Source organism: Mandrillus leucophaeus, unplaced genomic scaffold (assembly GCF_000951045.1).
Source record: "Mandrillus leucophaeus isolate KB7577 unplaced genomic scaffold, Mleu.le_1.0 Scaffold1213, whole genome shotgun sequence".
NCBI classification, from domain to species: Eukaryota; Metazoa; Chordata; class Mammalia; order Primates; family Cercopithecidae; genus Mandrillus; species Mandrillus leucophaeus.
Window position 1 is genome coordinate 195,822 of NW_012100466.1, and position 15,638 is coordinate 211,459.

The window sequence follows — 15,638 nt, forward strand, 5'->3', positions numbered from 1 at the left end:
TCTCGGCCTCCCAAAGTGCTGGGATTACAGGCTTGAGCCACCGCGCCCGGCCTACTTTATCTTATATTATTGTATAAACTCCTGCTTTATTTTGATTCATATTTGCATTCTGTATGTTTTATAGTCTTTTATTTTCAAACTACACACATCATGATATTTTAACTTATTGTAGACAACATCAAGTTAGGTCATTTTTAAAAATCCAATTTGCAAGTCTCTATTTTTTAGTTTGTGAATTTAGATCATTTAAATTTAATGCAATTATTTCTATGTTAAAGCTTAGATATGTCATTTCATTTTCTGCCTTCATTTCTTTTAATGTCTTTAGTTGTATTTTTCCCCTGCATTCCTGTGGTGTATTTTTAAATATTTAGAATTCCATTTATATTTATGTATAGAACTTTTCTGTATCCCTTTGCATGACTTTTTAGTGATTGATCCAGGCTATCTATCTATCTATCTATCTATCTATCTATCTATCTATCTACCTATCTTATGACTGTCACAAGAGGGTAAAATTCCAGGTTGTCCATTGGATTTCCATTGACATCCACTGGGGAAGGAGACTCGTTTTACTCGTGGGTGGAGTTGGGAGTCCAGGAGCTCCAACAGGCATCTTCTGATACCACGCCAATGAGGAGGAGGAAGGGCTCATCATCACCTCTAAGTGCAGGAGGGAATAAAAGTCTTCCAGTGACATTGCAAGGGAATGGTGGAGAATGGATTTTTAATCCAGCTCTCCACTCTTTCTTATCTGATACCATTCCATCAGTGAGTGTTTTTTGTTTGTTTGTTTTGTTTTGTTTTGTTTTGTTTTGCTGGGGTGGGGGCATCTAGCTGTTCCACAACGTGGTGAGGCAGAAGTCTTGGTCCTCCACTTGGCCTTTTCTTGTAGGGCTGGGTGTGGCTGCAGTTTTTCCCCGTGGTATTTGGCTGAAGTAAAGAGGTCATTATCTAAACATTTTCTGTCATGTTAGACTGCCCTTTTCCTGGTTCTTTGCTGAGAGAGGCCAGGCTTTTCTTTTTCTTTCCTTTTTTCCATTTGTTTGCACCTACTGGCGTTTCTAGATTGTTGGCTTTTCCAGTATCTATTCTGGGGCATATGAAGCAAAAGAAAACCCAGGAAACTCACCATTGTGTGAGTGTCATTCATGGGGTCCCATGGTCCCTAGCAGATGTGACTTCTTTCCACCCTTCAGATTCTTCTTATGTTTCCTATTTATATAATGTCCAGGGATTTTAGTTCTACTTAATGAGAAGAACAGGGAAAATTATGTCTACTCCATTTTCTCAGAAGCAACAGTCTGAAACCAATTTTATTCCCATGTTTCTTATGCAATTTTCAGAAAGACCATTTTATGACTAGAACTTGTAACCTTTCTAGTTTTGTCATGTCAAAAAGGATTCTTAAAACCTAAAGTAGCGTAGAAAACCACTAAATAACAGTTTAGAGTTTCGCTCTAAATTTGATTATGATGCCCTTTATATCAACTAGAATTTCTTCTACACAATAGGGCAACGTAAACACAAAGCCACCTTAGCTACTCTTTGTGTCAATAAAAAACATGAATGAAGTTAACTTTATACTTGGTAAGATTTCAAAAAATATGCAGGGCAAAACAGAAGAACTATTTAGTTAGTTCAAAAAGATGAAATCTTCTTTATATTTGATGGGGGGAATTTTCCCTTCAAGTTTATAAAATGTAGTTCCTTGTATGTATTTAGGATTGACACTAAATGTGAAGTTTGAAACACATGAACAAAGTACACGCAAAAGAGAAAATTGCCTAGTATGAAATAAAAATATGTACGGATATTAATTTTCTTAGCTTTGATAACCTCTTTCATAGGAGAAATACTAGTTTAAAAAGGAGAATTCCATTTATTTTTTCTTTTTAACACTTTTTTATTTTTAATTTTTATGGGTATATGTTAGGTGTATATATTTACGAGGTGCATGAAACATTTTGGTACAGGCATGCAAAGCATAATAATCACATCATGGAACACTGAGTATCCATCCTTTCAAGCATTTATCTTTTGTGTTACAAGCTGTCCAATTATGCTCTTTTAGTGAATTTATAATGTACAATTAAATTATTATTGACTCTAGCACCCAATTTGTCATTACATCATAACGTTGAAAATTGATTGCTATAATTCAGAAAAGATAAAGAATGGCAATTGCTTACTAAAGTTTCTTAAAATTGTCATGTAATCTCTCTATTTTCTACCTATGAACACTTAACAAATTGTAAATGCAGGAGCTTTTCTTTTACAATAATCTTAGCCACTAGTGTTTGTGAAAATGATGGTATGAGTAGAAGGAGGAAAACACCAGTCTCCGTAGGATGATTTCTGCTTCATTTGGGTCATAAAAGCTGGAGAAGAGTGAAGAAAAAAAAGGCAGAAACCAAGTTTCTATTTATCTTCAATTTCTTTTGCACCCTTTTTGACAGAAATGAGTGATTACAAAAAGTGCAAAGATAAAGGTAAAATAATATGTTATGTGAATATTGGAAGTATGTGAGATTTTATTGCAAACCAAAGCTAAACTATTTCCTCTTTGGATATTCCTCAAAAGTAGAAGGCACTGGAAAAATGATTCAATGTATAAATACAATGCTAATGGGTTTATTACATTTTTACAGAATCATAGATAATTGAATTAATCTTAGAGTCTGCTATGGTCTGAATATTTGTCTCCCCTACTCCAAATTAACATGTTAAAATCCCAACCCCCAAGGTAATAGTGTTAAGAGGTGGGGCCTTTTGGAGGTAAATAGATAATAAGAATGGATCTCTCATAAATAAGATTAGTGCTTTTATAAAGGAGACCCCAGAGAGATTCCTTGCCCCTTCTGCCATGTGAGGTTACAGCAAAAAGATAGCTGTCTAGAAAGTGGGCTGTCCATACTTTGGACCTTCCAGCACCTTGGTCCTTGATTCCTCAGACTCCAGAACAATTAAGAATAAATTTATACTGTTTATAAGACAGCCAATCTGAAATATTTTACTATAGCAGGTTGTGATAGTTAATTTTATGTGTCAGTTTAACTGAGCTAAATGTTTCCCAGATAGCTGGCAAAACATTATTTCTAGGTGTGTCCCTGAGATTGTTACTGGCAGAAATTAGAAGTTGAATGTATAGACTATTAAGAAGATCACTTTTATCAGTGTGAGTGGTTATCATACAATCTGTTGAGCGCCTAAAGTGTCCATCCTCTTTTTGCATAAAAATATCAGGTATATGAACCATACCACTCTGCAAGTTTCCCAGTTGGTTTTGTAAGTGTTTTCATAATGGTCTTCCTTAAACTGCATCATATCAATTGTTTTATTTCATTGAGGTATTGTTTCCAGTTCTTTGCTTCAGATCTTCTTCACCCTGAACTCTCCCTTCTACATTCCAGCTATCAATTATGTGAAGGGTATTTTTTCACTGTTTCGGATTAAACACCCCTACTTTAAAATATTTAGGTTTTTCAGCCATTTTATATGAACAATGGACAAGTTATTTTATCACTCTAGGCCTCAGATTATTTATGTGCAAAATCAGGAAAATGATTTCCAAATTCTTTACTTTCCTGAATAATAAATTTCCCACCAGAATGGTCACAAATCTAAAAATAATAGTAGTATCTTTTCAACCAGAACTGCTATGTATTAACAACACAAACATAATAGCTATTAAAAATGAGTACTCTAAAGCCCTGTACATTTCTAAGTATATTTCTATTAAACAATATGAAGCTATATTCTAAACTTTTATTTTAAATGTATGGTATTATACATTTGTTAGTTCATGTATGCTATACATAGAGGGTATACTTTTCTGTTAGATATTCATTCATTCATTCCACATATATTACTGAAAATTTACTATGTACCAAACACTGTTTCTGGTGCTTGGGATGCAGTGGTAAATATAATGGATATAGTCTTTTCCTCAGGGAACTTAAATGTATAAATATAGATGATAAACAACAGAAATGTATATGTACAGGTGATAAACAAGTAGAAAACAAACATAAATTATAAAATTTGACTAAGTGTTATGGATAAAAAGTACATGCTAGAATATTTAGCTGCAATGACATAGTGTTGTAAAGGTTTTTCCAAATTTACCTGATCTTAAGAATAATTTGCAGAAGGGAAACATATAGATTCTCTGGGCCTTTCTTGCAAATTCTGATTCAGTAGGTCTAGAATAGGGTGATCTATATTTTTAAGAAGTATCCAAGTTATTTCTTACGGTAAGGCATACACTAGTAAGGTAGAACTGGAAATAATGTTAGATTGGGAATAAGAGACTTGGCCTTCTACCTACTATGGGAAAGCTAATCTGGCTCCATTTTACAGATAGATAGGTAGATAGATAGATTGATAGATAGATAGATAGATAGATAGATAGATAGATAGATAGATAGGCATTGAACTCAACCCCAAGGTGCCTCCCAGCTCTAAATCAATGTATGTACTAGATAATAGGGTGTTTGCCATATACTGTATAAACACTGTTCCATTTAAAGGCACTTCAAATCTAGCCATGTTCCTTTGAAAATAAATATAATCTAAAATATAAAAACATAAAGTTGTTTTCTATGAACTGTATTTAAGTCCTGCAAAATGTATCTCAAACATTAAAATATGTTGTTTCTATCAATATTTGACCATGCAAAGGTACACTTTAATGTTTGTCCACTATAACCCTAATGCAGATGGAAAGGACAGGCATTAAACTGAATCGTAGCAGGGCGGAGGAGGGGGGAACTAACTGTCCTCGAGGACTTAGCAGTGCTTCCAACTTAGAGTCCGCATGTAATGCCTCAAAATATTTCTCCAATGTATTATACTCATTTAGGAATAATTGATCACAGTAAATTTCAATTTCCTCGAGAGAGATGCATTTTTCCCATGGCACTTAGAAAAGTTCTGGCACATAATAGGTGTTCAGTTTACCTTTGCTAAATGAGTAAGTCGGTAAATAGGCACTAACCTGGAAATGACATTTCAAGATGAAGAAAAACATGCACATAATTAACAATCATTGTTAAGGTCAAAGAAAAAATATACCAACTTTGCTTCCTATACTTCTTAGAAGTATAAGACAAAAAAAAAAAATCTGAAACTTTCAAATCATACTGTAAGTAATGGTTAACTAGACACCCTAAGGTGAAGTTCATTTTGGTGATTAGTAATTAGAAGGTATATTAGACTTAAAAACTTATAAATAGTTTTTTCCTGAAATCTCAAGAACATATGTTGCAAACATATTCTCCTTTGGAATAATTTATCACATGTTACAGAAGTGGTCCTCTTACAACGTATCACCTCCAAATTTTCTTTCTGCCATGAGCATTCTAGTATGTGACAATCATGAGAAATAAAAGGATAGTGAACAGCTCCTTATTCTTTCATCTAATATGAGTTTAAACAAATATTAAGCAAGAAGAAAATGGTAAAATTCTTCTTCCTTTTTTGCATGTTAAGATCTTTGTGTAGGAATAAGAAACTCAGCATATAGTAATGCCTAAGGGGGAGCTGATGTTAATAGTTTTGGCCATTTTTACAGTCAGTGTGCCTAAAATCCCTTGATATCAGAGATAACCCTAGCCAGGAATCCTGTGGATATCTTATCTTTATTTTAGGAGTGTATGTTTTTAAAGAGATTCTGTCCCTGTCTCCTCTCTTGTAGTATGGGTGTCTCAAGGAAACTCTATGGCTGTCCATAGAACCTGAACATTGTTGCCATGGCACAAAGTACTTATTAGTACCAGTGGCATGAGAAATTTTTTAAAAAGTGAAAAACTCAGTAGAAAAGTTGGAGAATAAATTAAGGGATATCTTACTGAAAGTAGAGCAAGAGGAAAAACAGATTGGAAGTGGAAATCTTAGAGTAACAGTTATAGTCCAGGTGCATAAAATAACCAATTCAGTTGGAGCAGATCAGAAAATTCCAGGAGATATTTCTTTAAGATGATGGAATTATTATACTACCAAATGTGTATGAATGTGTTGAGTGGAGACTTATGCAACTGGGAAAGGGTTTAAAGATAAATTAGTAGTAAGTACCTAGAAAATAACTCAAGCAAACATATGAATATCAAAAATATAAATTAAGTAAATTATGAACTACAGGGAAACAAAACAATGCTAAGTTATACAGAAAAGGAAAAAAATGATGTTTCACTACATAATTCAAATGTGTAAAGCATTTACATAGTCATAATAATGAATACCCAGCTGACCAAAGTTATAGGAGGATGAGGAGAGAGGAATTATGCATGTAAGTGAAAGAATCAACGAGGAAATCTTGAAAGAGATTTTTTAAAAGCTTTGCATTTCACAGTGAAAAATCAATAGACAATGCCTAACATTGAACAAATCGGGAAGTTGCAATGTAAACATATGAGAGAGACTGCTATCTATTCCCCATATTTGTCCTCACCTCCCAGAAGAATAGAAGGTTTAGCTGGACACATGATTGCTCACAGTAAAATCACATTTGCAGCTTCTCTTGTAGTTTCGTATGACCATGTGACTAATCTTTAGCCACTGGGATACAAGTGAAAGGATCTCATAGTAGTTTCCAGAAATTCTTGTTAAAAGACAGCTGGTAAACACCCTTTGCCCTTTATTCTTCTCCCTCTCTGTCATGCTGCCTCAAGTATGTATGCTATCATTTTGTACCTTGATAAAAAGGGCCACATCATAGGGACAGTAGAATGGAAAGTGGAAGGCATCAGGGTTTCTGTGGACATTGTAGAGACAAACTACCATGCTAGCTGTAAATTGCATACTCATGGACTTATATATGGAATTGAAACATCTCATCTAAGCCATTGTTACTTTTAGGTCTTTTAAATACTTACAGCTAAACCTAATTCTAATTAATACAACACATCATTCATAGATGAAAGTAAATACTGAAGGAAATATCTAAAAGTGGAAAGTGCTTCGACTTAGGCTATTGCAAAATGGTAGGAAGGAAGGAGTGAGGAATGTTGGTTTTGTAGCAAATTCTACAGAACTTGACTTCCTAAGCTATATACATATATAAATTTGATTAAAAAATAAAAATGACAATGACAACAAGAACACATGCTCTTCATTTCCGTATTTTTGGCTGTTGCTTAGGCTCCTCATACTATGATCCTACTTCAATTCCTCTTCGGCCATTTTTTTTTTCTTGTGTCATCCCTCTTGCTAGACTCTGAGCTCCTTAAAATAGAAATAATGTCTAATGCACTTCTCTCTCCTTGTTAGTATACTTTAACACATAGCAGCATGCTCAAACAAACACAGTATTGAATTTAATTTTCCATCTGGACTCTAACAAGAAAAAGCAAGACTCTGAACAGGGCAGTACTTATTTTGAGAATAGTATTTATTTTCAGAAATCTATACTCTAAAAATTATCTCTATATTGCTCTTTTCTTCATATATATATGAGATAAGAGCTGGAGTCTCATTAGGTTGTCCTAATGAGAGAGACTGCTGTCTATTCCCCATATTTGTGCTCACCTTCCAGAATAATAGAAGGTTTAGCTGGGCACATGGTTTCTCACAGTAAAATCACATTTGCAGCTTCTCTTGTAGTTTGGTATGACCATGTGACTAATCTTTAGCCAATGGGATACTGACTTGAGCTCTTGGGCTCAAGTGATCCTCTCACCTCAGCCTTCTGAGTGGCTGTGACTACAGATGTGTACTACAAAGCCTGGCTCTTTGTCACTTCTTCTTTAATGTAATTCCCTTTTGATCTACTGAGATGATCTTCCAGTGTGTGTACTGGTGTCAACCTACACTTGCTCACAAGCATCAACTGTTAGCATCTCTTCCCAACTCTATGTTGAGTGAGACATGGAATCAGCTGTGGTAGGAATCTTTACACCACGGAAATCAGCAAATGCTATTAATTAAGGCTTTTTTTCCCTTAAAGAATTGATTGTTAAATACTTACCAGCACTATCACTTTCAAAATTTTATACCAACATCTTTTAAATGGAACATAAACTACTGTTCTGATGATTGATCATTATGATTTTAATATTTTATTTTATTTTATTTTAAGTTCCAGGATAAATGTGTAGGACGTGCAGGTTTGTTACAAAGGTAAATGTGTGCCGTGGTAGGGGTTTGCTGCACTTATCAACCCATGAACTAGATATTAAGCCTTGTATGCATTAGCTATTTATCCTGTTGCTCTCCCTTCCCCCACCCCCCAACAGGCCCCAGTGTGTGTTGCTCCCCTCCCTGTGTCCATGTGTTCTCATTGTTCAGCTCCCACTTATAAGTGAGAACACGTGGTGTTTGGTTCTCTGTTCCTGTGTTAGTTTGCCGAGGATAATGGCTTCCAGCTTCATCCATGGCCCTGCAAAGGACATGATCTCATTCCTTTTTATGGCTGCATAGTATTCCACAGTATATATGTATCACATTTTCTTTATCCAGTCTATCACTGATGGACATGTGGGTTGCTTCCATGTCCTTGCTATTGTGAATAGTGCTGCAATGAACATACGTGTGCATGTATCTTTATAATAGGATGATTTATAATCCATTGGGTATATGCCCAGTAATGGGATTGCTGGGTCAAATGGTATTTCTGGTTTTAAGTCTTTGAGGAATCACCACACTGTTTTTCACAATGGTTGGATTAAAGACTTAAATGTAAAACCCAAAACTATAAAAACCTTAGAAAAAATCGAGGCAATACCATTCAGGACTTGGGCATGGGCAAAAGATTTTATGACAAAAATATCAAAAGTAATTGCAATAAAAGCAAAAATTGACAAATGGGATCTAATTAAACAAAAGGGTTTCTGCATAGCAAAAGAAACTATCATCAGAGTGAATAGAAAACTTACAAAAAGAGAAAATTTTTACAATCTACCCATCTGACTAAGGTCTAATATACACAATCTATAAGGAACTTAAACAATTTTACAAGTAAAAATCAAACAACCCCATTAAAAATTGGGCAAAGGACATGAACAGAGAGTTCTCAAGAGAAGAAATTTAAGCAGCCAACAAACATGAGAAAAAGCTCAGCATCACTAATCTTTAGAGAAATGCAAATTAAAACCACAATGAAATACCATCTCATGCCAATCAGAATGGCAATTATTAAAAAGTCAAAAAACAACAGATGCTGGCAACGCTGTGCGAAATAGGAACACTTTTACACTGTAGGTGGGAATGTAAAATAATTTTTTATCTATCATTCATTATATGAGATATATTTCAATTCACCTCAGGCAATTTTTAAACAATGTTATTGAGATATTTTTAAAACACCACACAATTCATTTATTTAATGTGTACAATTAAAATGTTTTCAACATATTCACAGAGCTGTGCACCAGTCACCACTATCTAATCTGGAACATTTTGATCATGCCAAAAATAAACCCCATACATATTAGCAGTCATTTCCCATCCCTCCCTACCCCCAGCTCCTGGCATTACTAACCTACTTTCTGTCTCTAGAGTGTGCCTAACGTGGACACTTCATATAAATGAAATAATACAATATGTGGTCTTTTGCAACGGGTTTCTTTCATTTAGCATAACGTTTTTAAGGTTCATCCATTATATAGCATGTATTAATATTTCATTCCTTTATATGGCTCTATAAGAGTCCATTATATGCATATACTCAGATGTTGTCTATTCATTCACTTGGTGGATGTTTCGGTTGTTTCCGTTTGGATATTATGGAAAACTCTGTTATGAATATCAGTGTACAACTTTTTGAGTTGGACATACATTTTTTATTCTTTTGAGTGGAGTGAAATCCATTCCAGCAGTGGAATTTTTGGTCATATGAGAACTTAGTGTTAAACTTTTTGAGGATTGTTGTCAAACTTGCTAAAATATTTTACATTCTTACTAGCAACGTATAAGGGTAACAATTTATCCATATCCTGGCCAAAACTCATTATTATCTACCTTTTATGTTAATATTGTTAGAGTGGGTAAATGGCACCTTGTAATTTTTATTTCCATTTCCATAATGACTAATGCTGTTGAAAATATTTTCAGGTAAATATTGGCAATATGTATATCTTTTTAAGAGAAATGTCTATTCAGTTCCTTTGCCTATTTTTAAAATTGGGTTATTTGCATTTTTATTATTGACTTGTAATTGTTCTTTACATGCTTTGATACAAATTCCTTATCAGATATATGATTTCAAAATATTATCTCCTATTCTGTGGGTTATGTTTTCACTTTATTGCTAGTATTGCTTAGAGCACCTCATGTAAGATTTTAAAGCTTTCATTTATGCCACTCAGTAACCATAGCATGAAAATTATAGAAAATGTCTTACCCGAACTATTTCACAGTCAACATTTAATTCAGTTGCAACAGCTTCAATTTTCTCTCTACAAACAGAGCCCAGGCTAGTCATGCCATTGTCCCAATACTTCTTAAGGGTGGCTAAGTCTCGGTCACTGAACTGAGTGCGGTCCTGTAGCTGAAAAACACATTTTTAAATTGTTTTGAATTTTTAAGTTTAGAATAATCAAAGGTAATAATATTACAAAGGGAAACATCAGGGTGAGATGTGCTACAATAGTAGCAACATTTATTTCACATTTCTTATTCTGTCCTCCCGTTCTGAAAATAAGCATTTTTATTTTTTAAATTTCCATAACAATATAGTGTGCTAGGAGGAAATGCATAGAATTTTTGAACTGATAGCAATTAAACAATGGTGATTTAAAATAGTTTTAATAACACAAGTAATACATGTTCATTGTATAAAATACAGGTAAAAAAAGACACTTTAAATCACTTACAAATTAGAAATAATGCTTGTTAACATTGTAATGTATATTCTTTTAAACTTTTTTCTATAATACAGATATTTACATTCACATACTAAACACAAAAAAGCAAAGACAGGCTTACATTAGTGTACTGTCTTTTGATAAGTTAATCTAGATTTGCCAAACAAATCTAGGTGTTAGTTTCCTACTGATGTTATAATTAATTAAAAATGTAAATAAGAGAAAAGTAAGGAGATAACGTAGCCCTAAAATCATTTTTATGGCCTCATCAAGTTTCATAATAAGCCTACCCTTTTTGTCCTTAGGTTTTCCTTATTCAATAAACTATCGGATTTACATGTTGTTTTATTTCAATGAATTCTCAGTATCCCTAGGAAGTAAATTAGAAATGTGATAGAATAATGACCTCTACTTTGGAAAAGCTAGGTCAAAGAACTCATTCAACAGGGCACAGAGAGTCCATGGCAGAGCTATAAATAGAAACATCTGAGTTTTTCTAGTTGTTGTTATCCCAGTGAAGTCTCAAATTATTTTCAGAGATGGTGGAAAAATCTAAACACGGGCTTTAATTAAAAATATATACAGCAAAGCCCTGTGTATGTGCTTCTGATGAAACAGAGAGACAAAAAATGAGAGAGACAGAGAGAGAGAGAGAGAGAGAGAGAGAGACTGTGAGAGTGAGTCTGGGACAGCTGTTGCAATTCATGGCTTGAGGTATGGAGTTCTGTTGTGTTCTTCTGCCTAAGATGATATGATCAAGTCCCACACAGAGGCTAGCCCTCAAATACTCCTCAGACATACAATACTTTCAACATTTCCTTTCTAACTGAAATTTAAAATGAAATCTCCTAAATTAGATTCTGGAAACAGTGGAAAATAATATACACAACATATAAAACATGGCTTAATAAAAAGGGTTACCATCGTTAAAACTGATGTAATACTAAACAACAGTTGCAAATGTGTTTCTTTTAAAGCTACAAGCTTTTGAATAGTAAATTTAGCCTCCAAAAGGAAAAAAAATATGAATTCTTGGTTTACTACCAAGGAAGTGAAGTTAGATTGAATATTTAAAGCATGCTTTTTCATAAGATATATCATATTTTGTGTGTGTGCTAATAAATTTCATTATCACCTAAATCTGTTCTCTCTTACTTAAAAAGTCCCTGATGAGTAACAGTTATTGTAAGTACTAATACTAAATTACATGTTTCCAATAAATGGATCAAAACAGGCCATCTAATTTCTTTTTTTTTTTAATTAATAAGACTAATTCTCTAGTTATTTACAACATAAAAATCACATTTGGTGTTCAGCCAACATTGATTGCACAATAGTTGCAGAGCTAAAATTCTTAGAATAAAACAGAGAGCAAGATAAATTATAGTAAGATTCTATGTAGATTCAAATAATTCATCAAAATAGCCAGTATAAATATTCCCATTATTTTCCTTTACATCATGTTCTCCAGTGCAAGCTAACATACATTACTGTCACAATAGAAGTGATAATGAACACAACGCTGAACACACTCAGCTAATTAATTTGTAATTCATTTAGAGGACATTGAAACATGATTCATTCTTTAAACCGAACTAAATAAAACCTGATTTCATTTGTTGGAAATGTGCTGGGGTCTTAGCACTAGCAATGCTAAAGGCAACCTATTATGACAATGCCTATTTAGGAGAAGCATATAGGAGAAGAGCAGTTATTTTTAAAGTTCCTAAGAGCATATTTTTACTAAGAAAATAAATAAGGTAATACAAGTCAATTCGCAGTAAAACTGTGAATACTCATTTAGAGAAGGAAAAAAAAGTGAACTTTTACAAAAGAAGATGAATTTTTCCCTAGGGAAGCTTGAAGTTGAAGTCAGTTTTGTTTTTCTATTGGACTCTCAAACCACTTTCACTTTACAAAGCATCATGAAACCTAAACCTGTGGCTGAGGTGAAGGAGACAGGCGATTATCTTGTTGATTTTGTGAAAAGAGTAGTATTCCAATAACCCAGGCAATCTAGGTGAAAGATGAGACTTTGGCCAAGTAACCAGATAACTGTACTTAACAACAAGTGACTTCACTTGGCTTATATTGCAATGTATAATAATAGACAGAAATCTTCTGTCATTTTATCAGCCTCAACGACACTTCTAAGAGTTTGGCTCTTTGTTTTTCTTTTTTAAATAACATTAAATGACACCACTGATATAGGGGTGCAGAGTTTCCTGTTTTAAGTATGTATCTTGGTTAAATGAGGAGCTGCGTTATATATTTGTACTTAAATGAAACTGCTTTGAAATGACTATTAAAAATCTGTAATTCAACATTGCCCTTTTAAGTGCAGTGTTGAATTAGTGCCAAACAATTGTCATGATACTACAAATCTAAACTTTTCCACTTAATACTGTGTGTTAGAGATTTTTCTAAATCATCAAAAACACATATGCCTCAGTCTTTTTTTAGTGACAAGAGCGCAATGTGACATCAACCTTCCTAACAAAATTTTAAATGTACAATTCAGTATTGTTACTTATAGGCACAATGTTGTACAGCAGATCTCTAGAAGTTTTTTGTGTTTTTTAAATTTTTTAATTTTTTTATTTTTATTTTTTTTTTGAGACAGAGTCTCGCTCTGTCGCTCAGACTGGAGTGCAGTGGTGCGATCTTGGCTCACTGCCACCTCTGCCTCCTGGATTCAAGCCGATTCTCCTGCCCCAGCCTCCCCCGTAGCCGGGACTACAGGCGCCTGCCACCAAGCCCGGCTAATTTTTTGGATTTTTAGTAGAGACAGGGTTTCACTGGCTATTCATCTTTTATAACTGAAATTTTATACCCGTGGAACAGCAAACTCCCCATTTCCCCCTCCCCCCAGCTCCTAGAAACCACTTTTCTGATCTCTGGTTCTGAGTTTGACTACTTTAGATTCCTTATATAAATGGGATCAAGAAGTATCAGTCTTTCTGTGCCTAGCTTACTTCACTTAACAAAATGACTTCCTGGTTCATCCATGTTGTCCTGTATGGCAGGATTTCCTTCCTTTTTAAGGTTAAATAAAATTCCATTGTATGTATAAGAAACATTTTCTCTGTTTTTTTTTTTTTTTTTTTTTGTTGTTGTTGTTGTTTTTTCCTCTATGGACATTTAGGTTTTTCCATATTTTGGCTATTGTGAATAACGCTACAGTAAACATTGGAGGGCAGATATTTTCTTGATATCCTGATTTCTTTTTTTTTTCAATACCAGATGTGAGATTGGTGGGTAATATGGTAATTCTATTTTTAATTTTTTGTGTACCTCAGTGTTTTTAATTGCTACATTGTGCTACATCATCTGGGCACTCCACACTTTAGTTACAGTTACCTATTGATGGACATTATATGTGATGTGAAATTCCTAGCAGTGTGTTTTGATCACCTCCTCTGCTTCCCATTGGTGAGGAAGGGATTTTTGACCTAAAGTCATTGGGATGGTCAAAACCATGACACCCAACACTAGATAGATGAGATCAACAGTAGTGTATTAGTCACATATACTCACAGGCTGAGGACATTTTATGACATGCAGAGCCACATGGGGCTACACTTAGGAATAGAGTAAACAAGCAGGGTCTGTGGGAGGCAAGCTTTGTAGTAACAAGAAGGTGGTGTAACTCCTTGTTCCCAAAGGAGGATGTGATTGGTCTGTTTGAATCATTCTGTGGACTAGCAGGGAACTGAGGGACTCAGAAATAAACAGGCATTGTGTTTGGTGCCTATGATATAAAGAGCTATTTGAATAGTATATTTTATCTGCAGGAACACAATGGGGAGGTCCATTCGAGGGTCTCCCAGTTTTCCCTGGATGTCAATATGTGCAGAATATGAGGCCTTAATTTTAGACCTTAGACCACAAAGTGTGATTAGTGAGCCTAAGAGTATGTGCATTTAAATTAATAAGCTAGGTATTGATGGAATATATCTCAAAATAATTAGAGCTATTTATGACAAACCCACAGTCAATATCATACTGAATGGGCAAAAGCTGGAAGCATTCTCTTTGAAAACCAGCACAAGAAAGGATGCCCTCTCTCACCACTCCTATTCAACATAGTATTGGAAGTTCTGGACAGGACAATCAGACAAGAGAAAGAAATATATTGTATTCAAATAGGAAGAGAGGGAGTCAAATTGTCTCTTTTTGCAGATGACATGATTGTATATTTAGAAAACCCCATTGTCTCAGCCCAAAATCTTCTTAAGCTGATAAGCAACTTCAGCAAAGTCTCAGGATACAAAATCAATGTGCAAAACTCACAAGCATTCCTATACATGAATAATAGACAGAGAGTCAAATCATGAGTGAACTCCCATTCACAATTGTTACAAAGAGAATAAAATACATAGGAATAGAACTTACAAGGGATGTGAAGGACCTGTTCAAGGAAAACTACAAACCACTGCTCAAGGAAATAAGAGAGGATGCAAACAAATGGAAAAATATTCCACACTCATGGATAGGAAGAATCAATATTGTGAAAATGGCCATAGCACCCAAAGTAATTTATAGACTCAATAGTATTCCCATCAAGCTGCCATTGACTTTCTTCACAGAATTAGTAAAAACTACTTTAAATTGTATATGGAAGCAAAAAAGAGCACATATAGCCAAGAAAATCCTAAGCAAAAAGAAAACAACTGGAGGCATAATGCTACCTGACTTCAAACTATACTACAAGGCTACAGTAAGCAAAACGGCATGGTACTGGTACCAAAACAAACATATAGACCAATGGAACAGAAAAGAGGCCTCATAAATAATACCAAACATCTACAACCATCTGGTCTTTGACAAACCTGA

At 34.3% G+C, this 15,638-nt stretch overlaps 1 protein-coding gene across 3 annotated transcripts in view; it reads right to left on the reverse strand.

The window, feature by feature from the left end:
* The window catches only part of HDX (highly divergent homeobox), a 185,792-nt gene that overhangs the window by 34,078 nt on the left and 136,076 nt on the right, over positions 1-15,638 (reverse strand). For all 3 annotated transcript variants that reach the window (XM_011971350.1, XM_011971352.1, XM_011971351.1), the window contains one exon: positions 10,340-10,486. In XM_011971350.1, the coding sequence (XP_011826740.1) occupies positions 10,340-10,486 (147 nt within the window). The remainder of the gene's footprint in view (positions 1-10,339; positions 10,487-15,638) is intronic.